The sequence below is a fragment of the Anthonomus grandis genome, chromosome 3 (genome assembly GCF_022605725.1).
Source record: "Anthonomus grandis grandis chromosome 3, icAntGran1.3, whole genome shotgun sequence".
NCBI lineage: Eukaryota > Metazoa > Arthropoda > Insecta > Coleoptera > Curculionidae > Anthonomus > Anthonomus grandis.
This window is the reverse complement of record NC_065548.1, coordinates 638,108-664,272: the sequence shown is the minus strand read 5'-3', so window position 1 is coordinate 664,272 and position 26,165 is coordinate 638,108. Positions and strand designations below refer to the sequence as shown.

Here is a 26,165-nt window from a genome sequence, read left to right as displayed (position 1 = left end):
TTAAGGGCCGGTTGTATAAACAACACACTTTGAACTGTAGTTTATTGTTGAACTGCAGTTCAAAGTAAAAAAGTTATTGTATCAATAATATTTGACACTGATCTAAGTTCAAATTCGAAGTTCAAGTGAACGCCCACTTGCCGCCGTTCAAGAAGCCGAACTTTCGTTCAAGTGATTTTCTAACCTCACATTCACAAGTTTTGTGCTTTGTTTATCTCCTTCTCATTATTATTGGGTTTATAAAAATGAATGAATTTAACGACGAAGTTATTACTGATGATGAAGATTTTTTGGGTCTTGTGAATGCTGTAATGAATCCTAGAATGCCACGGACATTCAGAGAACGTCCTGATCATTTTACTAAATGGACAGATAATTAGTGAATGTGTTTCTCCCACAATCTCTTTCACAACCAGAAGGTAAAATTAGTATGTTTTTATTTATTTTACTACGTATTATGATATAGGTACTTATTATATTTTTAAGGAATCACGCTCTATCGGCTTCAGAAATGGTACTCCTAACTTGAAGGTTTTTTGCAGCAGGGTGCATTTTGCAAGCAGCTGGAGATTTTTCTGGTGTGGACAAATCTACAGCAAGCAGAGTTATTAATAAAGTGTCCCGGGCAATTGCACATATGCATGAAACCTACATATATCACTACCCGATGAAGAAATAAATAATGTTCGACAGGGTTTTTTCAACATTAGCAGATTCCCAAAATGTATTGGGGCTTTGGATTGTACCCACGTAAAAATCCAATCTCCTGGTGGAGAAGAACCAGAAACCGAAAAGGTTATTTTTCTTTTAATATACAAGCAATATGCGACTCACAACTAAAAATTTGGGACAATGTGTGCAGATGGCCTGGGTCTGCTCATGACGCAAATATATTTAGGAACTCAACAGTACGAGCTCGATTTGAAAATGGTGATTTTGGCGAAAATTTATTAATGGGTGATAGTGGATATGGTAACTTTCACTTTCTAACGCAACCATTCCTGTAGAACATTTATTCAACGAAGCACAAATAAGAACGAGAGACCCAATAGAGAGATGCTTTGGTGTATTAAAACGTCGATTCCCAATATAAGCATTAGGAATTAAATTAAATGTGCAAAAAGTGGAAGCAAAAGTTGTCTCATGTGCAGTGCTTCATAATATTGCATGCATGTTGAGAGATGACGTTCCCCTTGTAAATGAAGAAGTTGAAGCGGCTCTTGAATTAGAAAATATCCCTATACCTGTGGTACAGCCAGGTGTTGAGAATATAGCCCTAAATAATGTGGTTCGGCAAGCTTTGATAACTGAGTATTTTCAGCCTTTGTTAGATAATGTAGCACATGAGTAGAACTCAAAATTGCAATAAAAACTTTTTTTTACGGTTTTTATTACTTTGACACCCACCACAAATGCATTTTTAATTTTGCATTTCCACACATAAAATTAACAAGAATTGGTTAAATTTTAAAAACATTTTTTTATTTTATAAATAAAATACAACTTATTTTACAAATACATATTTTTAAATTTTAAAAACAGACATCATTCATTATTAGCAGATAGCAGCTAATCTTCTTTCAGTTGAAGGATCTCCAGCTCTAGTTCAGCTTTCTTAGCTTGAATAAGAATTCTTTCATCACTCTCCTTTGTTTCTAGTGCCATTTGATGTTTGTGGCGTTCCTTTATCATCATTTCTACTCTCAAAAGATGTTCTTTTTCAAGGTATTGTGTCTCCTTGGAGACTAATTCAGCTTTATTTGCAGCCCAAGAAATATTTTTATTTGACAGAACATTTTTATTTTCTTAAAATTAAAATAAATTTAAATAATTTGAAATATAATAATTATTACAAAATTTACCCTTATTAGCACGAGCCTTCTTCATAATGGTTTTCAATGGCTTCGATTTCGGAGTGCGAAGCTTTTCTGAAGTTATTTTGTTCCAGTTGGTAGGTAAAGCAGCTAAAATAAGAATAGTCAGAATAGAAGAAAGCGTCATCTAAACATATTGTTTATTAATACTAATAATTGAAACATAAGTATAGGGATGGCGTTTACCTATACCTGACAATAAACTATATTCCTCATTAGAATCTTTGCCATCTTCCTCCATTTGCTTTATGTCTTCATTAGGTAACTCTATTGAAAAAAAAATCATTGATAGACGCTATTAATTAAAAACAACGATAAAGTCTTACCTGAATCAGAAATATTAAAACGAGATCCCTCAGGAGTTTCCATCTGCATGTTGCCATATTCTGAAACAAATACAACTTTTAATTGAATTATTATTAATTTTTCTAAAACTTACTACTATCTCCATCAAATTCTGAATCAAAGCCTGTCATCTGAGTACCTATAATTTTTTTAACTTTTAAATTATTTTAGGTATTACAGGCCCTCCTCCAGTTTCTCGTAGGTATGTTTTTTCATCAGCAAATTTTTGTTTTAACCTTTTTTTTTGATTTTCATACTTGCCACGAAGAACTTTTGCATCTCTGAAAGGCTCTCCACAAATGCTATTAAATTCATTTGATAGACGCTCCCAAGCTTTCTGCTTTAAATCGTTGTTCATTTTGTCAGTCTTTCGACGTTCAATTGTGCCCTTATATTTTTGTACAAGGCTCATTAATATGCCAACCTCCTTTTTACTGAAATTAACAGTTCTTTTCTTACAAGAATCCATTTATAAAATATTCCACCACCAAACAAGAATCTACAAATAATAAATACAAAAACTAAATACTGTACCCAATAAAATAAAAGCAATACCTACTACAATAAAATTCGAAAGTATTTAACGGCTTGCAAAAATATCAATTTGTACTTACCTATAGGTATATAAAATCAAGTTTAATTAGTAGTACCAGCCACACCAAGTAGAAAATACACTTTTTATAAAAAAATAAACAAAAACAAAACAAACCTCTCCTTTTAGGTTATGTTAAATGTCAAAAATAAAAAATAAACCAAAAGTAACTAAATATTTGTAGTGCCAACCTAAACTAACCTCAGTTCAGCTGAACTAAAGTTCAGTTTACATTGAACAACAGAATATCGAATGAACGCAGTTCACATTTTGATCGGCGTTCCGTTGAACCTAAGATCAAAATTGATTTATACAACCGGCCCTAAATCTGTTCTTCTAGTTGGAGCCAACCAAAAAAATCAATTAGTAACTGTTGTAACAATAATAACGTTAAAAACAATGTATGTTTCCTGCAATTTGAATTGCAAAATGTACTCAGTGTAATACATGAGTCGGATCATAGAAAGGGTGCGGGCTCTGATGGCATTCCTTCCATATTTGGTAAAAATTCTACTAATAAACTTTCGAATCTTTTATGTTTTATTATATAACGTATCGCGTTTTAAGGGCCCGTTCCCGGACGCCTGGAAAATGTCTAATGTAATTCCAATTTTTAATGAGTGGACAAAGAAATATTATTTAATGTGTAGATAACCGTATTCAGGTTCACTTTGTATACACCGATTTCAGCAAAGGATTTGATAAAGTCGATCGTTCAATAATGCAAGAAAAATTAGCTCGTGTTGTTCTGAATTGGGTCGCATCTTATTTTACTAACAGAAGTCGTTGCGTTAATCTTATAAGCTCATAGTACACGTTATGTCTGGGGTGCCTCAAGGGTGACATTGAGGAGCTTCTATTTTTTATCATTTACATAAATAATATTTCTCAATGTTTTTGATTTATGCAGACGATCTATAAATCAATCAATCCACGAGTGCCATCTCATTCAGGAAATGATAATAATAATAGTTTATTTTTAAATACCGATTAGATAAGATTATAAAATTGATAGCGTTTTTCTTAAAAAGAATTATACTAAAAGTTATTGAAAAAACATTTTTTTTGTACAGTTTTTCATACTCATATAGGTTATAAGTGGCTTTGTAATGTATAACTAAGTTACATTTTTATTTCTTCATTATATAGTAAATTATCACAGTTATTAAATAATTACTGCTAAAAAAAATATGTGTAAATATTATTAGTGGGTACTGTACTGGGTTTTATCTGTTCGTAGCCTTAAGATAAATAAATAAACTCACCGATGGCTCTCAGGAACCGCACCAGATCCTTGGCCAGTTCCCATTTTGACTGATCCAGAGCGGTGTTCAGTAATAGGGTGGCGTACTGCCTGCTTACCGAGGAAGTCTCTAAATTCTATTAAAAATTGTATGTTTGTGGCACGGATGTTAAATATTTATAAGAAAGTCACCTGTAAAATAATGAGGTAAGAGGCGGCGGTGTCCAGTTGCCCCTTGGCCATACACTCCTGGAACAGGTTCTTCGGAGGACCTGCAGCCGAGAACAAATAGGGCCAGAGGGCGATTTCCGTTTTCCTCGCGCACTGCACCACCGTTTGCAAATAAACCGGAAATTCCGCGATGAATTCGATGACGCTGGGCAATTGGGCGTCCGGGATCGGCTCTTTACTAGTAGCTTCCTCTTCTAACACCTTTAAATAAAAATTGCCACATTACCACTAAAATAGTAAATTCGTACAAGCAGTAATCGTTTGTTGTCTCTGCCAGAAATTTTAGTTAGTTTTAAGCTAAATAATCACATCACTTATTTATACACGGTTTTTAGACGATGTTCTATTTCTTACAGAAACATGGCTCAATGAAGATATTTCTAATAATATGCTGTAAGTCCTTGAACTTACTTTTTTTTGGGGTGGTGGTTTGTGCGCTTATGTTAAACATAGAATTTCTGCAAAGACCTTGAAAACATTCGAATAAATCCACAGCTTGAATATCTAATTTTAAATATAAAAAAATGGAAAATCAACCTTTGGGATGTAAGCTTTTTGTAAACCTCTTAACATAAATATAAATAATATAATTACTAACTTTAATAATTTATTATTAATATCTACCCCTGTTCTGTTCTTGTCGTCACCTCAATTTCACTTTATTGATTAGTTTAATACTTAGTTTGATTTAGTTTAGTTCTATTCTTAAGTGCATACAAAGTATCGCTTCTTGCTGTTAATATTTTTTTGTTTTACATAATAAATGTTGAGATTTGCCTTATTTCCTCGCCTCTCCCTATATTATTTCCTTACTTGCTATTCTTTACTTTTACTACAAACCTGGTACATACCCAAATAATACGTTACACGCAAATACCGAAAAGACTGACGCGGGGAATCGAGGTGATAAACACTCGGTACTAGATCGTCTTACTGTTAATAACCATTTTTACGACCAGTGTTCGCGCGGCCTTCCGCAAAAACCTCCTGTCTTATCTTGATCCTGACTGACCCCTAGGTAAGTCTTTTTACTTTTAATTTAATTCAATCACTTTTATATTTTTCGTGCTAAGTCAGCAGGCTGTGGTGTAAAACCGTCCAAAGGTACATGAACCATCGCAACCTATAAATTTTACAGTCTATAGGGCCTCAATTCATTAGAACCCTTTTCTAATCAATGGCACCCTATTAAACAACCCCAATTTTGACCATGTCATTATCATGGGTGATCTAAGTACAATTTTTGAAATCTAAATAATCCGATATCTGAATGCTTTGAATCATACTCTCTCACCCAAATATTGAATGAACCAACCAGAATAATAGAGCACTGTAATTCCCTTATTGACCCCATTGTGAGCCATCCTGAATTTGAATATTCTCTACTAGCAAGTATCTGATTATGTATTGTTTTTTTTTTTTAGAGATTAAACTAAAATCCTTTAAGTCTCCGCTTAACCGTTTTAAAAATGTTGTCATTCAACACTTTCAAACTGACCTATAGGAGGCTGACTGGAGTTTAAAATTGTACAAACACATACAGGGTGATTTTCAACCTATGCGCATAAACTTGGGAAATGGTAGGTGAAGATCAATAATGAGTAATAATGAGAAAAAAATGTATTAAAATATTTTTGGTTTCCGAAATAAAGTTAAACAAATGTCAACAGAACGTGTATCAGACGAACTTATTTTGTTTATTAATAACTGATAGTAAACAAGTCATAATGTTTGGAATCTTTAGCAGTACTTAGTTTGTTGGTGGCTGTTTTCGATCGTTATTTTCACACGAACAAAATAAAAGCGTCAAATGTGATGGCGCACATTTTTACAAACGAAGAACTTGTCGACATGGTTTTGGTTTACGGAGAAACGCATCTGAATGCAGTGGCAGCAGCTGATCTATATGCCCAAAGATTTCCCCGGAGACGTGGGGCTTTCTTACGTGTTATTCAGCGGGGTAGAGAAACTGGCAATTTGCGGCCGCGGCCTGGACAAGATGGAGGAGCTATTAGACCTAGGCACATTCTAAATCTGGAGGAGGATATTTTAGAAGTTATCGAACAACCTGGAAGTAGCACTAGGACAATTGCAGCGCGATTTGGAATATCGCAATCTACAAGTTGGCAAATTTTAAGGCACGAATTGCTGTACCCGTTTCATGTGCAGAGGGTACAAGCCCTACTTCCAAGAGATTTGCCGCTTCGAGTACACTTTTGTGAGTGGTTGTTACATCACCAGCAGTTAAGCCCAAACTTTACCATGAACATTTTAGTGACGGATGAGGCAAATTTTACGCGCAATGGAATTTCCAACTTTTATAACACTCATTACGGGGCTTTGGAAAATCTGCATATTACACGGAGAACATACTTTCAACAACGTTTTTCGTAATAATTTACCAGTGCTCCTTGAAAATGTGAATCTCAACGTTAGGCAGAACATGTGGTTTCTTCATGATGGTGCTCCACCACATTTTTCACGACCAGTGCGACAACATTTAGATCGTGTGTTTCCCGGACGATGGATAGACCGTGATGGTCCAGTTGGGTGGCCTCCTCGCTCGCCTGACCTTAATCCATTAGACTTTTATTTGTGGGGCCATATGAAAACAATGGTGTATGTAAACGAAGTTGATACTGAGCAAGAGCTACGACATCGCATAAACGCTGCCAGTGACGCAATTCGCCTACAGCTTGGTTTGGCCCGTGCATGGATTCGACCAGCTCAAGTCTGTATCGAAAATAATGGAAACAACTTCGAACAGTTGCTTTAAATTAATCACGTTAAAAAATACACGTTTTTTATTTTAAAAAATATGGATATCTCCAAAACTAAAACTATTTTACTACATTTTTTTTTCATTATTACTCATCAGCTATCATTTTCTAAGTTTATGCGCATAGGTTGAAAATCACCCCGTATTATTGATGAAAAAATTTACATTTTTAACTAAACGCTAATAGGTTTATTCCAATGAAAAAAATTCGAATTACAAAAAAACCTTCCCTTAGTAATGAAGTAAAAATAGCACAAAAAAAACGTTTGCTTGCAAAAAAAAAGTCATAGATTAAATATAACTATATCTAACTAGAGTTATATTTAATCTTAGTGCCAGAGTCAATCAAATACAGATCGAGCAGTTTATAATCAATGTCGTAGCAATCTACTTAAAACTGTAAAGAGATCTAAAAAAGAATATATTAATTTCCTGTGTTCTCAAAATAATTCTGCTAAAATACGGCAAACATTTCTTTTAATTTTGAATTTTCTTCAATTTAAGTTATTGGTTCAATAAAAACAATTTCTAAAGGGACTGATGATATATCAATTTCTATAGACCTTATATTTGCATATTTTGCATTTGCATTGCTATTATTTTGCATAATCTATGATTGATAAAAAATAAGGTATTGATAAAAAAAATTTCCTGACTATTGGAAAACTGTTATTGAGATGTCATTAAAAAACGTTGCCAATCCATCTTCTTTATCTGATCTACTTATAATTACTATTTTATCAACACTCTCCAAAATTTTCGAGATTGCAATTGAGATCAGTGTATATTCTTCTGAAACTGAATATAACATAATACTGAAGAACCGGTGCATTTTTTTTAAATAACATTATCGAGACAAATAATAAAAGACTCGCCAGCCTTTTAATTTTATTGAATTATTCTAACACTTTTGACATCTTATGCTCTAAATTTCCCTACTATGGTTGTAATAAGTTCTCTGTATATATTATTTCATCTTTTCTAAATAATCGTTTTTGAACAAAAAAAAATTATTATTACGAGTTTTTGCTAATGTCTAAGTATTCGGCCCGGTGTTCAACAGAGCTTCATCTTGTCGCCTTTGCCTTTTTTATAATTTATTTTTATTACACCGGCAATATTCTGTTGTCTCCAAATTATTGTACAGCTACAATTTTGTTGAGGCCACGTAACTTGTTTATAACTTTAATACATCCAAACAACAGAGCGTGTCAATCGAGATTTAGAAACTGTTAGATCATTATCTTACGAGTACAACCTATAACTTAACTCAAGTAATTTTAATCAATGGTGTGTAGAAAATTTTTTGAACCTTAATGTTAAAAAATGTAATGTCCTTTCACCGGAAAAAAGTTCCTTATAGTATTACATATACATTAGGCGGATGTTTGCTGGAATCTGTAGACACTTTTAATGATTTCGGCGTTATTTTTGACCATCAATTGACTTTTAATGCTCATGTCGATAACATCACGATGAAGGGTTTTAGAATGCTAGGTTTTATTGGGAGACTTTATATTAGAACCATAAAATGTTTATACAATAGTTTATTTCGTAGTGTTTTAGAATACAACTTTATTGTCTGGTCACCATTTTATAACATACATATTAATCGTATAGAAAGAGTTCAAAATAAGTTTCGCAAATTTTTACTTTATAAACATAGGTTCCCTTACGAAACATTAGATGTCAGCTAGTTGGGCTGCAAACTTTGAAAATTAGACGAAATAATGCCAGAATCTATTTTTTGTTTAAATTACTTAACGGTAAAATATATAGTTCTTATGTTTTAAATAGGATATTATTAAAAGTCCCAAATAGGGTTACACCTCAAAGGATCCTTTTCTATGAACGATCTCACCGTACCAATTATGGATTTAGAGGGGTAACAGACCAACTAATAAAATTGTATAATACGCACTATAGTTCGTATGATCTATTTACGGGAGAGTCTTGATGTAATAGTTTTAAAAATAAGGTTATAAGAGAAGCAGGGAGATAAGTTAGATAATATATGTAGCTACTTTATTTTCTTGCTTTTTTGTATGATTTATAAGCTTATTGCATATTATTTGTGTGTTTTTTTTTTTTAAATTTACATGTAATTACCTGTTAAGGTGTTTGTAATTGAATATATAAATAAATAAATACAAAATTTTATGTATCACAAACAAAAAAAATAACACATGATTAAAATATTATTATCTTTTAAAAATTTAGATTAACATTTTTATAAGGCATTTTATATAAAATATCCGCAAAATGTCTACATTTAAAACAATGTCAATTAAAAGATCATTTCTAAAATTTCCTGCTTAAGATTTTGCGGTCGAATAAGCAGCACCAATATTTTTTTTAATTGTCATGTTTTTTTTTTCATGCAATTTTCTTCATAAATTTGATTTAAAACGTTTGAATTGAGGTTACTCTGGCTATAGAACCAGGAAAAATGCATTTTCCTTCGAATTTTATCTGAAATATGTAAGGTCCTTCAAAGGACATGCCAGAAATGATCACGTCAGCAATTTCAATATACCGAATTCATTTCTCTTTCTGTGAATGACTTAGACATTTATCAAGTTCAAAGTTCTCCTAAGCTTTTTAACTTTGGACCATATTTCCAAAGAAGTGCCTAATCCCAAAATTATATGATGCCCAGACCCGAATTCCCTTAGCTCGTTTAGTGGGCTGTGTTGCGGTCGAATAAGCAACATCAATAATTTTTTTTTTTATTTTCTTCCTTTTTTTAATGAATTTGATTCAACATGCTTAAATGGAGATTATTCTCAAATGTGAAAATGCATTTTCCTTTTAAATTGCTGTAAAAAAAATTGAAAAATGGAAAAACAAATTTCTTGGTGCTGAATATTCGACCGAAAAACCGCTCAAAAATTGAATAAACGCAAACGAATTTTTCGATGGAATTTCAAAGGAAAATAATTTTTTTCAGGTTCTAGCGTGAGAATAATTGCAATTGGAATATTTTAAATCAAATTTACAAACAAAATTGCCTTAGAAAAGTAAGGAAAATTAAAGAAAAATAATTATTGATTCTGATTATTCGACCGCAAAATCCAGCAAAAATACAATAAAAAAAAATATTTTTTTTGAAAAAATGTAAAAGAAAAATCCACTTTTTTATGTTCTACAGCGAGGATAATTTGAATTTGGATTAAATTCATTAAGAAAATTTAAAAAAAAAAAACAATTTTTGATGCTGCTTATTCGACCTCAAAATCAACTAAAAAGTAAAATAAAAGAAAACGGTTTTTTCGATGAAATTTGAAGAAAAATTCATAGAAAAAATAAAATTGTTAAAAAAAATTATTAGTGCTGCTTGTTAGACCGCAAAATCGAGCAAGAGTAAAATTAAAGAAAACTATTTTTTTTTTGATGAAATTAAAAGATGAAAATCAATATTTTCAGGTTCGAAATGAGTATAATCTCAATTTGAGTCAAATTTATAAACAAAATTCGTAAATACAATTCTTGGTCGGTTTTGCGGTCTCAGGCCGTCTCGGTGCTAACATTTACATGCTCATAACTGTCTTCCTGATCCATTGCTATCTATAAAAATTGGTAGTAATAAAGCCTATTCTATGACCATTAGAACAAGTATAGCTGCCCCAATCTAACAATAACTCTAACGCCATTTAGAGACTTAAATACATTAACTGATGTTCATTTCAAATAAAGATTCGTTTCATTTAAATCTTAATCGATTTTGCGGTCGAATAAGCAGCACCAATAATTTTTTTATAATTTTTCAATTTTTTTCCAAGGCATTTTTTATGAATTTTAGACAAAACGTTCAAATTGAGATTATCCTTGCACAAGAACAAATTTCATTAAAAAAAAATAGTTTTTTTTAAATTTTCTGCTTAATGGATTTTGTGGTCGAATAAGCAGCACCAATAATATATTTCTTTATTTTCCTCTTTTTTCTAATGCATTTTTTTTTATACATCTGGTTCAAAATATTCAATTTGTCTCCTTTCAAAATCCTCGCTGTAAAACCTGAAAAAGTGGATTTTGCTGTCAAATTTTACCGAAAAATTCGTATTTTTTAATTTTATTCTTGGACCATTTTGCGGTCGAATAAGCAGCACCAATAATTTTTAAAAAAAAATTTTTTCATGCAATTTTCTTTATGAATTTGATCTAAAACGTTCGAATTGAGATTACTCTGGCTATACAACCAGGAAAAATGTATGTTTCCTTCGAATTTTATCTGAAATATGTAAGGTCCTTCAAAGGACATGCAAGGAATAAACTCGTCAGCAATTTCAATATACCTGACTCATTTCTCTTTCTGTGAATGAGTTAGACATTTGTCAAGTTCAAAGTTCTCCTAAGCTTTTTAACTCTGGACCACATTTCCAAATAAGTGCCTAATCCCCTGCTGCATGTATTTTACGGTGAATATCAATAGCAATTTCACCAGAAGCTCTAAGAAACATTCCAGAAATACTTCTTCAAGCTTCGAAAAATTCAAACATTGGTAGAACCTTGTTTCTTTCTTTGCTTTTTCAATTTTTATGAAATTGTTCAGAAACTGAATCATACAACAGATTATTTCCTCTATATATTTCTTTTTACTTCTCAATATGGGGTATGTAACCTTTAAGAACGTGTTTCCCATATAAATTTTATCGAAAAATTCATGTTATTTTACTTTTTTCTTGGACGATTTTGCGGTCGAATAAACAGCACCATTTTTTTTTTAATTTTCCTATTTTTTCTAAAATAATTTTTTATTAATCATTTCAATTAAGATGATAGATTCTTATTACATTGTTTTTTTTTTTGTTTAATTAGTTTCTAAGTAACCCTTAGGGTTAGATTTTTATTAAAAATGTCTATAAACATATAAGTTCTCTATTTAAAAAAAGTCTTTATTATTATTACATATAGGGGTATGTCCGTGCAAGTTTTTATTGGGAAATTAATTCTAAAAAAATATTTTGTCCATGTATGCCGGACTTACTATCTTTGATAGATGACGTATTAAAAAAAATGACACACACAAGTAAAGGCAACACTGCTTTATGACGTTTGTCAAACAAATGACAGAAATCTACTCTATTTACTTACCTCATGTAAAAGCAGTTCTAACGAGTGCGGAAAGTACGGTAGACCCATGCAACTCCGAGCGATCTCCCATGCGTGGTAACCCAAATTCCTCCTGATAAGTTGCCTCAAAATTTGATGTAAATACACTTGACTCTAAAAGACAAAACACTCCCCAATAGCTGCTCAATAACCGCCACTTTAAACCGTCAACTTACCGTACGCTGTAGGACACTAAACGGTAACGAAAACGGCGAGTTTAAGTCGGTCGTGTATAAAACCGTGTCGTTTTCCGCTCCCAGTATGATGGCGTCCTCGAATAGAATTGCTAAAATTTCAAAGTATTAAAATCTCTTGAATTTGTTTGTTTTAATTGCTTGCCTAATGGGTAAATTTTCAGTTGGAATGGAAGCATGATCCTCTTGGACATAAAACTGTGGGGTTTGTCGCCGTCCCTGGGGTACAGGGGGAGCCACACGCGCATACCGTGGGAGCCGCAGAAGAGCCACAAGGCTTCGGTCAAGTGGGCCTAGAAAAGTTGATGTTCTTTTACATTTTTGAAATTTAGTCGAGGAATGTATGTACCTACAAGTTTTTAAATGTCTACAACGTGTAGCTTTTGAGATATGGACGATTTATGAACAAACAAACTTTTTCCAGGATTTTTTTTTTGGAAAATATTGAAATAGGTGTTCAATCAATTTAGTCAAAGAATACGTATACAAATTTTTAAATATCTGTGTAATGTATCGTTTTTGATTTATGGATAATTTATGAGAGTTTAATAAATTACCAAATGATATAAAAGTTTGTAATAGTGTTAACCTCTTCAAAAGGCTACTAAGGAAATACGTCTTAATAAAATATTAATGTTAGTATAACCACAAAAAAGTAATTTTTCCCGATTATGACAGATTTTTATTTTCTGTAAATAGGTAATATGTAAGTGATTGTTTTGTACTCTTAATTATACTGTAAAATTGTCTTTAATTTTAAATATTTAATTTGTATGCATCCATATGCTAGGTCATGGTCTGACGCACTAGGGTGGTGTGTTTCTATGTTGCCGGGATGTCGTCATTGTCCTGGTGACCTGGATAAAACGTGCAGCCATGGAAACAGCGCACACAGGCGAAATTCGAGGAAAAGCCGGCCATAAATCGGAAATACCAACTTCCCAATTAAGGCCTATTCTGAGTATAATTCAATTATCTAGTTACCTGGGTATAATAAACAATTACCCTTTTGTTTTTCGTCTTGTCACTTGCAGAAATATTTTAGTTGAAAGTTGATGTTCGTGGAGACTATTTCATTGTGATTCAAAAGCGCCTGTAAAAAGTAGTAATTTAAATTTAGTTTTTCGGCAAAGTGTGGGTGAAAACTTTGTAAAGCAGCAATGGAGCCTATTGCTAGTGGTAAGTAGAATATTAAAAATTATATTAATTAAAAATATTTCTTTACTTTTTTTTATTACTGATTTTTTGAAAAGTTAACAGTTAATTTTTTTTTAAAATTTAAATTTCTGATCTTCTGCTAAATTAAAAGTATGATTTCGCGTAATTTCCCGAATTTAAATGAGTTTTAAATTATTGCTTAATAAGTCCTTTGTAAGATCCAATCTTAAGTTGCTGCGATAATTTGCGATCTTGACGAAAAAATATCTTTAAAGATTTGTAGTCCGGGTCCAAATTCGTATAAAATGCTAGTCCAAAACGCAAGAAATAATTTTCTGCTACTAACTTGAAGAATAAATTAATTTTTATAAAATAAAACATCATTTAATAGAAAATTTAATATAGAAATAAAAAATTGCCATATGGGTTTAAAATTCAATATGGCAACCAATTTTAAATGGCAAAATCTTATGAAAAATAATTAACAAAATTACTTATTATTTCAGGGACAGCAACAAAATCTGCTTGGTTTAAAAGAAGCCAACTGGTCAGTTGGTTAGGAATTTGTCAGTCCAAGAAAAGAATGGAGCAGTGCCGTTATTTGGCAGAAAAAATGACCTCTACCATGCGAGTTGAACACTTGTCAAAAGAGTCTTCAAAAGTCATATATAAATTCATCGAGAAATATGACACAAAATGGTCATCAGCATCAAGAAATAAAACTGCATTTGAAAATAAAAATCGAGATTGGTTAAATATTGAGTTGGAATTTTCTTCTGCAATGAATGAAGCTCAACCAGCCGAAATGCAGGATACAACTCTATCGAGTAGAGGAAGGCCATTCACATTTAAGTGACCGATCAAAAAGAAGAAGAACTGAACAGATGCGAGCAGATCGAAGCCCTGAAGAACTAACATTTGCTGCTCAAATGAAGTTTAGGTCCGAAGGTAAACTGGATAAAGCAGATGTGTTAAAAAATGTTGCATTCTCATCACCAACCCGTGCATCAAAATATAAAAAATCTCTTGAAAAAAAAAAAGGAAAAAACCATTTTCAGCGGACGAAGCCTTATCGCTTTTTGTAGAGGCGAAATTGACAAAATTTCAATACAATCTTATAAGAAATTCGGCAAAAAGCCATAGGTCAACGCTTTATCCTAATTATGAGTCAATAACTGCCGCAAAAAAAAGGTGCTACCCAGAAAACCTAAACATTTCTGAGGATGTTGCTGAAGTGCCTCTTCAAAGTTTGCTGGATCATACATCTTTAAGGTTATTTGAGTCCCTAAAAGAAGTTTTAAATTCTTTAAACCAAGAAAAATATAATAATTTAAATTTAATTTGCAAATGGGGGTGTGACGGGAGTTCTGGGATGAGTTAATACAAACAGCAGTTTGCAGAGTCCAATATTTCAGATGCTAATATCTTTTTAACATCAATGGTACCAATTCAGCTCATTAACGGTGATCCGAAATCAAAAGATAAGTTTGTAATCTGGGAAAATCCCAGAACTTTCTCCACACGATTCTGTAGACCTCTTAGAGTCCAGTTTAGGCATGAAACAACAGAGTTATCAGTGAGAGAAAAGCAATATTTTGACCAACAAATTTCAGATTTGCAACCAACAAAGCTTGATATTCAAGGAAACAATGTATTTTTAAAACACATTTTATATTTTACAATGATAGATGGCAAATTGTGTAATGCTGTTACTAAAAATACTTCAACTCAGAGATGCTATTTGTGTAATCTAACATCCAAAAATTTTAACAATATCGATAGGGTTTTAAAACAGAAAATTGCTGACGAATCTAGATTTCAATTTGGTTTGTCATCTTTACATGCTTGGATTCGTTTTTTTGAGTGTTTGCTGCATCTATCTTATAAGATGGAATTTAAGCAATGGCAAGCGCGAGGCCAGGAAAACAAAGAAAAACTTGCAAATGCCAAAAAACGAATCCAAGACTTATTTTTTAAAGAAATGGGACTATTGGTTGACCGACCAAAACCTGGTTTTGGAAGTACTAATGACGGCAACACTGCTCGCCGTTTTTTTGAGAATGCTGCTAAAGCTTCGGAAATTACAGGCATTAATCAAGATTTGATATTTAGATTCAGAGTAATTTTATTAACAATTTCTAGTGGTTTTCATATTAAAATCGATAGTTTTAAGGATTACTGTCATGATACGGCCAGAAAATTTGTAGAATTGTATCCGTGGTACAATATGCCAACTTCCGTGCATAAAATCTTAATGCACAGTTCTGATATAATATCATATTTTTTCCAATGGGGTTCCAATTGGGCAACTTGGCGAAGAAGCCCAGGAATCAAGAAATAAAGATATTAAAAGATTCAGAGAATTTCATGCACGGAAGTTTTCAAGAAAACAAAACATGGAAGATATATTTTGTAATCTCTTAATATCTTCTGATCCTTTAATCTCCAATATGAAAAAATCATCTGCTAAAAAGCTTAAACAGTACCCTTTAGAAGTTTTGGCATTTTTTGATGAACCAACAATTTCTGCTGATAAAAGTGATAGTGAAGATATTGATTGATTTCAATTATTATTAAGATAGGTTAGGCTTTACTATTATTACAAAGTTATTGTTAAGTAAGCTCTGTATATACTTTACATACTTAAATATATTACTCTTAACATGTATTTTAATTGCTTATTTTTGCACACAAAGCAAAGGTTACTTATAAAATTAAATAGCACAAAAACAAACAAATCACAACTTTATTTAGTAATTTATAATAAGAAATTTTATTAAACTCAGGTACTTATATTATCAAAAGTCTCAACATTTTGAATTTTATTTCAAAAATTTTCCGTATTATGAATTTTAAACTCTTAACTGAAAAATTGTTGAAATAATAACATTCTGACATTTTTTTAAGGAAATGCGTACTTACGCAGCGCCTCTGTAATGCAATAAATGAACCCAAGGGGGGCGGGGGGGATTTAAAAAAATGTTTAAAATGAACGTGTTATCTTAGTTTTAACATTTTCTTATAATTAAATATGTTTGTGGTTCATATCAGCACTACTACTATTTATGGCCGGCTTTTACTATTTATTTTCGCCTGTGTGCAGCGTAGGACCGCACTATTTTGAGGTTTGTTGTCACAGCAGTAAGAAACAAGTTTTCGACAAATAAACATACGCAATAGAGTAAAATGCGTTCGCACAGGAACTTCTGATCGGTTTCAAATCAAAAGTTTGATGTTCTTACACAAATTTCTGATCGTCATCTGATAGTCAGACTTGTTTTCGGATTTATTTCAAGCAAAGTGTCAGAGAATTCGTGTAGCCAGTCAATGCCGATCTTCGGAATATGAACATAACCTCTAAATTGTTGTTTGTATTTTGTCGTTATGTATACTCCTTGATATTCGTTTTGAAAATTGTATTTTAAATTGTTGGATTAGTCTAAAAATAAACATTAGGGAAATAAGTGATTTTGAATCGTCGGAAGAATCTGATCAGAATTTTGTTGATTCCGACACAGACTTTTAAAGAAGATTTAATTGAAGAAAGGATAAAGCCCAAAAATCAAAACTATTTTGATGAAACCGTGCCCAATTTAATAGAATAGAATTTCTGGACTATTTTAGAGTAAATCTTGAAGTAGCAAATAATCACACAACCTTAAACTATATTAATAATATACAGCTATTTCAAGGTTGTAGTATAATTTTTTTTTGTTTATGTTTGATTTATTTTCCCATTTCCCATTGGCATTAAAAAGTGAGGTTATTTTTCTTCTCCACTCAACCCGTATTTGATGTTCGCACAGACGGTTTCAAATCGATCAGAAGTTGTAATATTTTACGCATGCTCATCAAGAATGGTTTGGAAACAGTTTCAAACTTGTAAGAAATTTGCAGTGAGAACAAACCTTTGGAGTCAACAAAGCCGCAACCCGACCCAAGCGCAACCAAATCAAAACATCAAACATCGATTGTGGAATTACGTGTGTGTGTGTGTATGGATGTAAATTAAACTAAACAAGTTTTGTATTTTATATTTAATTTTGATATGTCATGTAGCATTTTTTTTCTAAATAAAGATTATTATTATTATTATTATTAAAAATGCTGATATATGTATGTTACAAAAATTAATATTTTCTTTCCAGGTTTTCGAGATGTAATATGTATATTTATATTTATAAAAAAAAAAAATTTTGCAATTAGTTTTTAATGCGAAGCATTTCATCCATTTTTCAAGTTATCAACGTGTGATATTTAACCATTTGTTAAGTAAATAAAACCAACCATTTTTTTTCTTCTTAAAAAAAATATCGGTTCAGGAAATTTCCGCTTATGATAGACACAGCAGACTACTTTTAGTCCACTTTAAGCAAGGTTCCATTATAAATGGGTACATCTTGTCCGAGGATTTTACATGTGTTTAAGCCGGGACTTCAAAATTCGTTCATTACATGCGAGTTTCCATTATAAGCGAGTTCATTATAAATGGATTATACTGTATATACAGGGTGTTTCACTTTTTTGTAGCAGGACTTTAACAGTATTTAGAAAAATTAATTTTAAGGTAGGTTTCTCATATAAATATTGATCGTCAAACTTTTTGTTTCTGAGATACAGGGCGTCAAAGTTTCCCAAAAAAAAAAGTTTTTATTTTTTAATATCCGAACTATCAAAGATATTGAAATTAAAATTGGTATAAACAATTCTAGGATGAAGGGTCATAATCGTAAATAATGTCATGTTTCTACGTTGGCCAGTGGCGGAGATATGACTAATTAATAATGTTAATGTGACTAAAAAAGTAGCACGCCACTGGATTAAGTCGATTAAACGATCATTTCTAAATAGTGCATTTAATTGTAAACAAAAATGCCCTCTTGATATTTTTTCGTATCTGACTCCGTTTTCTCCTCAAATTGGGTTCTAAAAATCACACTTCAAAAGATTTGAAGATAAATTTATTTCAACAGTCTAATAAATCGCAACATAGAACAATACCACAAATACTTATAACTTATTTATAACAAACAACAGATTACAAGAACACAACAAACAATTAACAAATTTAAAGAAGGTGTTCGAAATGTGAACCATTTTCTGCAATACATAATTCACATCGACGAATAACCGAACGTGAAATGTTATTTATATTAATTTATTTTAATAATTTGAATAGTGTGCCATAAAATAAAAATAGTGTCATAAAATGTAAATGTCATATTAGTATTATCGTGTCAAATTGCAATTGCGTTCTCAAAAAGTGTTATTTGTTTATTTCCTCTTATCGTTTTTGTGTCAAAATGCCATTTATGTTTTCAAATCAAGAGTTAGCGGATATCCACTTTATTTATGGGGTTGCAAATGGCAACTCCGCAGAAGCAGCCCGGGAATATATGCGCAGATATCCGATTAGAAGGCATCCACATCCTTCTGTATTTGTAAGAGTCCATCGACAAATTATTGAGAATGGTTTAGGCAATGTACGAGGAAATGAAAATAATGGAAATTTTCGAATAGAGAGAAATAGGCAACAAATTTTGCGTGAGTTCAACAGAGATCCTACAACAAGTATTAGAAGAGTTTCCGCTGGTTTAGGAATTTCAGCTTCCTGTGTTTACCGAGTGTTAAGACGGGATCATATAGATGTCCTTATCATTTGCAGCCTGTTCAGGGATTACAACCAGGACATGAAGAACAAAGAACTGCATTTTGTTGTTGGATTCTTAATGCAGCTAATAATACTCCAGGTTTTTTAAATAACGTGTTGTGGAGCGATGAGTCGTGCCTCACTCGGCGTGGAGTGGTCAATTTCCATAATCAGCACATTTGGGCGCATAAAAAGCCACATGGAATTCGACCAAGAAACTTCCACCACGGGTAAATGCTGCAGCCTTCTTGGAATTTTTAGAACGGGAGCATGCGAATATGTGGGAAGATATTCCTTTAAATTTAAGGAGACGGAGTTGGTTCCAGCTTGACGGTTGTCCTGCGCATTATGGGAGAATTGTGCGAAACTGGTTGGATACCCATTATCCAGAAAGGTGGATGGCTCGTGGAGGGCCAGTAGCGTGGCCTCCACGATCCCCAGACTTAAACCCCTTAGACTTTTCAGTATGGGGATTTTTAAAAGAAAGAGTGTATGCGACACCTGTTCCAACAAGGGATGACCTTATAAATAGAATTAGGATTGCTTGTAATGAAATAGTACCATTTTTAAATAACATTTCACGTTCGGTTATTCGTCGATGTGAATTATGTATTGCAGAAAATGGTTCACATTTCGAACCAAAGAACTCTCAACGCCATCAACCCCAACATCATCAAAAGATGCAATAACAAGATCCAGAAGAACACCATTACTGTTTCTGATTTAGTTTACCAAATATAATAAATTGTTAAAAGAAATAAATGACTTGAGAGCATTTGAACAATCGCTGCCGCACATAGGGTTTATTACATAACTAGGAATGTTAAAGTCAAATGTTAATGGTAAATGTTAAAGTTAATGATACTTACTTTATCCTGTCGCCTCCTGGCTGGTACCCACACGTTCTCCACACACCCGGCCAACACGGTCGGCATAAGACACGCGTACTTATCGCCGTTTCGCATTTCTCGCTGCACCAGAAAGAGACGCCCGCTCACATTCAGTACCATACTCTCGGCCGTCTTTAGACTCGCGCTTTTTACACTCGCCGCCTCGGTCCTCAGTGACGTCAAAGTGACCGATACTATGCAGGCGGGATGTACGGCCAACGCGGACACGTCTATCGCTTGCAGTTTTGTTAAGGACACGTCACCGACTGGAACAAAATTGACTTAAAAAATATAAATGCACAAAGCCATCTGTACTATTTTTATTGACTTTAATAATTATTAATTTCGTTCATTTTTGTTACTTTTTTGACGTTTTTATATCAAATTATTGGGAAAAAGAAATCGCATTTTAAAAGTCGTTGTTTCCAATAATGTGCTATTTAAAAGAATAATGTAAAAGTCATAAAATGCAATGAAAACTATTTTTCCATGATTACTTCATTAAAAATTAAAACATTCAACGCAATCATCCTATTTGTTTTCAGAATATTATTTTCTATTGAAATACGTAATAATATACGAATTGTCCCATTTAAAATAACAGGGCTAGTGTCACTTCCTACTAAACTGGAAGTGATGGAAAACAATAGAATATGTCAAAAAATGCTCTCATAACTATTCTATCGATATACAAAATTTCATTTGTTTATCTTGAAAAATAAAAAAGTTATTAAGTGCTTTCTGTTTTCTATGTCACTCGATAAATAAAAGAGTATAATCTGAAATACTAGAAGTAAGATAAAGAGACAAGATTAAAGTTATAAGTATATATAAAAACTAAAAAAAAAAACAAACAAAACATTGAAAAAACACACATAAAATTAAATTATATCATGATAAAAGTAACACTTAATTTCCAAGTTATTATACATTTTTTTATGTTTGTTGTATGTTTTTTAGTCAAGGTACCTCTCGAAATGCACAAGCTCAAATTAACGCTAACTAAAAACCCTTTCAAAAAACCTGTCATTTTTAGAGCTTTTATAGTTTTTGTGAATCATTGTAAGATTATAAGTCAATGTAAAAATTTGCTGCCGATCCTACTTTACAAAACAATCGAACAGCCCTCTTTTTTGTAAAACGAAATCTGGGTAAATAAGTTGATTATTGGTAAATCCTTAAAATTAGATGCTATATCTGAAGTGCGACTCTATTTTATTCGTTCCTGACCACAAGATGTTGTCAATCATCCGCAAACAACGTCATCCATCCATTTATGCTGATATGAGCACAAAAATCATTAATGTAAATTAAGAACAGTTAAAGTCTGCCCAACCAATCTGTAGCTAAGCGGTATCGGTGCGGGGAACGTGGTTGTAGACTAGACCCGCCTCATTTCATTCATGAAATGGCTAGTGACGTGCGAAATTTTATAAACCGATTACACAGATTTGAATGTATTAAATATTAAAAAATATGGTTTGGTTTTAATTTTAAAATAGGTATTTGTAAGTAAGATATTAATTTGGAAATTAAGGTCTTCTAAAATATTTTATTTGTAAATATGTAATAAAAAAATGACAGACAAGATTAGGGAAGTTTGAGATAGAAGTAAAGTAAAGAAAACACAAAATTTGTAATACACCTACTTAGTTTATTCACTAAAAATAAGAGTGCCGTACTCGATGCCTGGATATCGCGAGGGAAAGAGGACGGCAGATAATCCCAATTATGCTGTTTAAACATTAAATTTACTATATAATATGTATAATTTAAATTATTATTTAAATAAGTATAATCAATTTGTACCTGTTGAAGATATATTGCTAACCACTCCAGTAACAGTCTCACTCTGCCAGCATTTTTTAAACGTTAGGTCATTGTCTATCCAAGTTTCATCTAAATAGGCAATATTGCGACCTTCGGCTTGGTGTTTTTTTATTTCTCTTAGGTATTTATACCTTAAAGATGTTATTTTTGGAAATTTTTTTTCTTCTGGCAATTTTTGCAACAGCTTTTTGCTAGTAGGCACAACTTTAAACCCATATAAATTCGATTTATTAGGTGTTTAACTATTTGAAAATGAAAGTTGTCGTCTTGTTCCACCTTCGTCATTCGCGGTCTTTTTTTGCCGGGACTAGAAAGCATTTTGTTGGGGTCCGTCCGCATTCTTTCTTCATCTTCTTTGTGAATTTTTTTCACCATTGAAATGCTTACGCCAGTATATTGAGATACTCTTTCAAGTTTGCGCTTTACTGGTAGATTAACGAAGTTATTAGTAGCTTCTTCATTGCAAACCCTAAGAATTTGTACAAGAAGTATATAATCCTGATATTCGATTTTTTTTAGTCGTCGTTCCAATTCATATTACTTATATTTATAGACATTTTATATTCAAAATAACCAACATTAACTTTAAATCTTTTTTGTTTGTAAAGCAATCGAGCTTGGCTTTATTTCATTGAATATGATTTTTATTTATTACAACATTAGGTACATAATTTTTGAAATTTAGTGTCGCATAAATTATGATTTTATTTTAATGTTTTTTTTTTCATAACTGTGCTTAGGCTTTATAATTCTCTTATTATCATTTTACTTACCTATAAACATTCGCAATCACTTCCCTTACCTGGCTATGAATAAAGTTATTCATTTTAACGTAAATAACACAAAAACTGTTAAAAATTATGAACTTTAACAACAAAGAAACAAATAACACAAAACAACAACAAAACAGCAACAACAATAATAGCAAATAAACTAAACTATGCTACACTACTTAAAAGTCATAGGTCAGAAATTAAGTAGGTACCTAAAAATACAGCAATAAAAACAGTTTAATAGCTCAAAAGTATTAATATACGCCGCCGCCACTGAATCCGCAAGAAATCGATATTATTCCGAAAATTACACAAAACCTGGTAGGATGCGATCCAATAAGATAGAGAAAGACAGAGAGCTGCATAAAAATAATAAATTAATGGCCGCGATGTCATCAACCAATCACCTGTCCCCAAACAGCGAGATGCTTCCGCGAAAGCACGACGTTGCCGGCTTTGTAAGTTTTATTAGGAATTTCGGATAAATGTTAGTCAATATTGGATTTTATAATATGCAAAACATTAGCAAATAGAACTAAAAAATACTGCATTACATTATTTATTATCTTTTTTATGATTAAATAGCTTAATTTTACCATTATATTTACTTTTCATTCAATACTATTTCATTTTTGCAATAAGACGTGACAACGCTTCAAAATTTCGCCCGCATTCTTTTCGTAGACACAGATCCGATGGTCAAACTGTAGTAGTGGTCCAAGTATTAAGTCCTGTGGACTGAAGCCAGCTCAATCTGTTCGTCCTAAAGCCTTAATGTAAACACGTTTTGAGCAGTATTTCATTATTTTAGTAATCAAATGCTTTGGATAAATCGCAAAATACCGCCGCCACTATCTCTCATTGATTTAAGTCAAGACACAGTTTATGAAGAAAATTGCATAACAATCACTTTTCTTTTCTTAAAATCGAAACTGGTTGATATACCAACTATGCTATGCACTCGCCTGTCACTGTTTATTAGGCACTCGCGCCTAATAAACTCTATTGGAATTGAAGTTTTGGGAATTTCCCTATTGCATTTTAGGAGTCTTATTAAGGGTTTGTAGGATTTTGTTTTTTTCTTAGCTAATTTTGCATTGTTAATTGTTCAGATTTTGAGAGATTATTATTACTACTTGTAAAAACAGTTTAATTAAGGTGGTATTAAGATTAAGTCTAATAATTATTATTAGACTTAATTAATTAGTGGTTAGGTAGTCTAGCTTTTATTTCTTTTTCATAATTATATATATTTTTTGTAATGGGGTTGATCACGTGTATTGATTAAATAACTAAATAAATTAAATAAATAAATCATTTGTGACTTTGACATTCTGAATTGAACAAGTTTCTCAAAAAGAGAGAGTCGGCATTAATGATATAGGGCGATAACACGATGGATTATCAGTGCTAGCGCCCTTAAAAAGAGGTTTCACCCGAGCAGTTGGCAGACTTTAATAAATGTAGCAAGAATCTGATGTACGCGGTCACGTAATTTGCTAAAAAATTTTATAGAAAGATTATTGATTCCTGATGACTTTTTATTTTTTGGAAGGAATTTGCCACTGAGATGTTCTTACGATAACTTGAGAATATCTCAGTGGCGTGAAATCTGTGACACCAACTTATCTGGTATTGAGCAATAAAAATTATTAATTTCCTCAGACTTTTCATTCTTGCCTCTCAAGCCGTTCGTTAATAATGTTCCAAAATTTTCTACTCTTATTTTTTTTGCATTATAAATTCTGATTAAAATAGAATATCTGAAATAGTATACTAGGTGGTGCGTCGCCGAGCGGAACATGTAAATTTTTAAGGAGGTCAATTAATGGCAATTATGGCTTCCCTGTACATTTTACAGAAAAAATGTAAGATAACTTTTTGAAGAGACCAATCTGGCAAACCCTCGTGCAAAGTTTCAAAATATTTTAATAAGCGAATCTTGAATTATTCAATTAAATGTAATTGCAAAATTACCAAATTTTCGGTTCAGGTAAAATCAGACACCAGCAATCAATTTGTTATAAATAAGGCTTTGTCAAATCTGACGTACAGCCGAATACAAGAATTGTGTTTTTTTTCATTTTCTTCAATCTCACAACCATACATTCAAAGTAAGACACGTTAACATTACTATTTTACCTAAACTTTTATTTAATATAACGATGAAGTTATATTAAGTATTTATATCTATTTTTTCGTCGATTGAATAATTCATACTTGTTTTCAAATATCGATTGTCACTGATTTATTGACACTTTTCCTCACGTCAGTGACAATATTCATTTTACTGGTGGCCGTTTGGTTTTACCTGATCCGAAAATTTGGTAATTTTGCAATTACATTTAATTGAATAATTCAAGATTCGCTCATTAAAATTTTTTGAAACTTTGCACGAGGGTTTGCCAGATTGGTCTCTTCAAAAAGTTATTTTACATTTTTTCTGTAAAATGTACAGGAAAGCCAATAAATTGACCCCCTTAAAATTTACATGGGTTTTCCTATGTTCCGCTCGGCGACGCACCACCCGGTATATTTGATTAGGCTTACATTTGTGATTTTTAATTTAATTTTAAATGACAATGCCCTGATATAGGGCGAAACACGTGTAATCAACTTCATACACCCCTTTGCCTTTTATTTTATTCTGTATTTACTAAGCCACTTAGAGAACAAGGACTATTTTGGCGAAATTGACTTTATACTAAACTTACTGATCGTTACACTAACTTACTGTTATCATTTTGGCGCAATAACCAAATGGATATTTGAGCGTCCGACCCGAAAGTGACCAACTGATCCCCCAAGATGTTGATCAACAAAATGGGCGCCTGGACGGACACGATTTTGGCGAACTTATTGTCCAATTTCGCCTCTTTCGAGTAAAACCTCAACTCGTCCGAGTTGTCCACTATACTGTAACACCCCAAGACTATATAGTCCCGCCACCAGAGCAATCCGCCCGCGACTATAAAGTCTTTTTCTTGGCTCTCGTTGCCGAACAGTTTCCAACGTCTGGTTTGCATCGAGTAGTGGGCCAGACCGGTACGACCTGCTATCGCTAGATTTTGCCCTTCTACATCTATGGCCGAGTACTACAATAGAAAATCCATGTGACTAAAGCTATTTTTACGAAATATTAATAAATTAAATTCCAAGTCTATTTACACCTGTACTAAGCAACATCTGATTTTCTTTTATAGTCACTAATAAAAAAAAAGCAGAAAAAACAACGCTACATTATACAAGTTACATGTATGTATATGTGGTAACTAGTTTAGTAATTTTAACTTTTAATTCATTTGTATCATATGTTGTTGTTTTTTTTGCGTTTTTCTTTTTTATTAGCGAATACACCAGAAGAACTGATGATGCCTCGTACAGGCGAGACACGTATAATCCTTTGGCCTTATATTCCAATATATTTATGACCTTGACTGTTTTAGGCTCTGCATTCACCATTTCTTTAAAGCTAAGTTTTAACACCCAATAAA

The 26,165-nt window shown here is 32.3% G+C and overlaps 2 protein-coding genes across 3 annotated transcripts in view; both read right to left on the bottom strand.

Moving 5' to 3' along the window:
- LOC126734713 (guanine nucleotide exchange factor subunit Rich) overlaps positions 1–26,165 on the bottom strand; it is a 64,875-nt gene that overhangs the window by 27,445 nt on the left and 11,265 nt on the right. For both annotated transcript variants that reach the window (XM_050438431.1, XM_050438432.1), the window contains exons 10-16: positions 25,406–25,766; positions 20,048–20,334; positions 12,516–12,663; positions 12,353–12,462; positions 12,159–12,290; positions 4,247–4,486; positions 4,077–4,191 (exon numbers count right to left, since the gene is read on the bottom strand). In XM_050438431.1, the coding sequence (XP_050294388.1) occupies positions 4,077–4,191; positions 4,247–4,486; positions 12,159–12,290; positions 12,353–12,462; positions 12,516–12,663; positions 20,048–20,334; positions 25,406–25,766 (1,393 nt within the window). The remainder of the gene's footprint in view (positions 1–4,076; positions 4,192–4,246; positions 4,487–12,158; positions 12,291–12,352; positions 12,463–12,515; positions 12,664–20,047; positions 20,335–25,405; positions 25,767–26,165) is intronic.
- LOC126734716 (uncharacterized) lies at positions 1,529–3,522 on the bottom strand. The gene is made up of 5 exons (XM_050438436.1): positions 2,314–3,522; positions 2,201–2,260; positions 2,067–2,141; positions 1,863–1,964; positions 1,529–1,805 (listed from the first exon to the last, which is right to left on the bottom strand). Exons 1-5 carry the CDS (start codon positions 2,348–2,350, stop codon positions 1,570–1,572), a joined length of 510 nt encoding a protein of 169 aa, XP_050294393.1. The 5' UTR covers positions 2,351–3,522; the 3' UTR covers positions 1,529–1,569.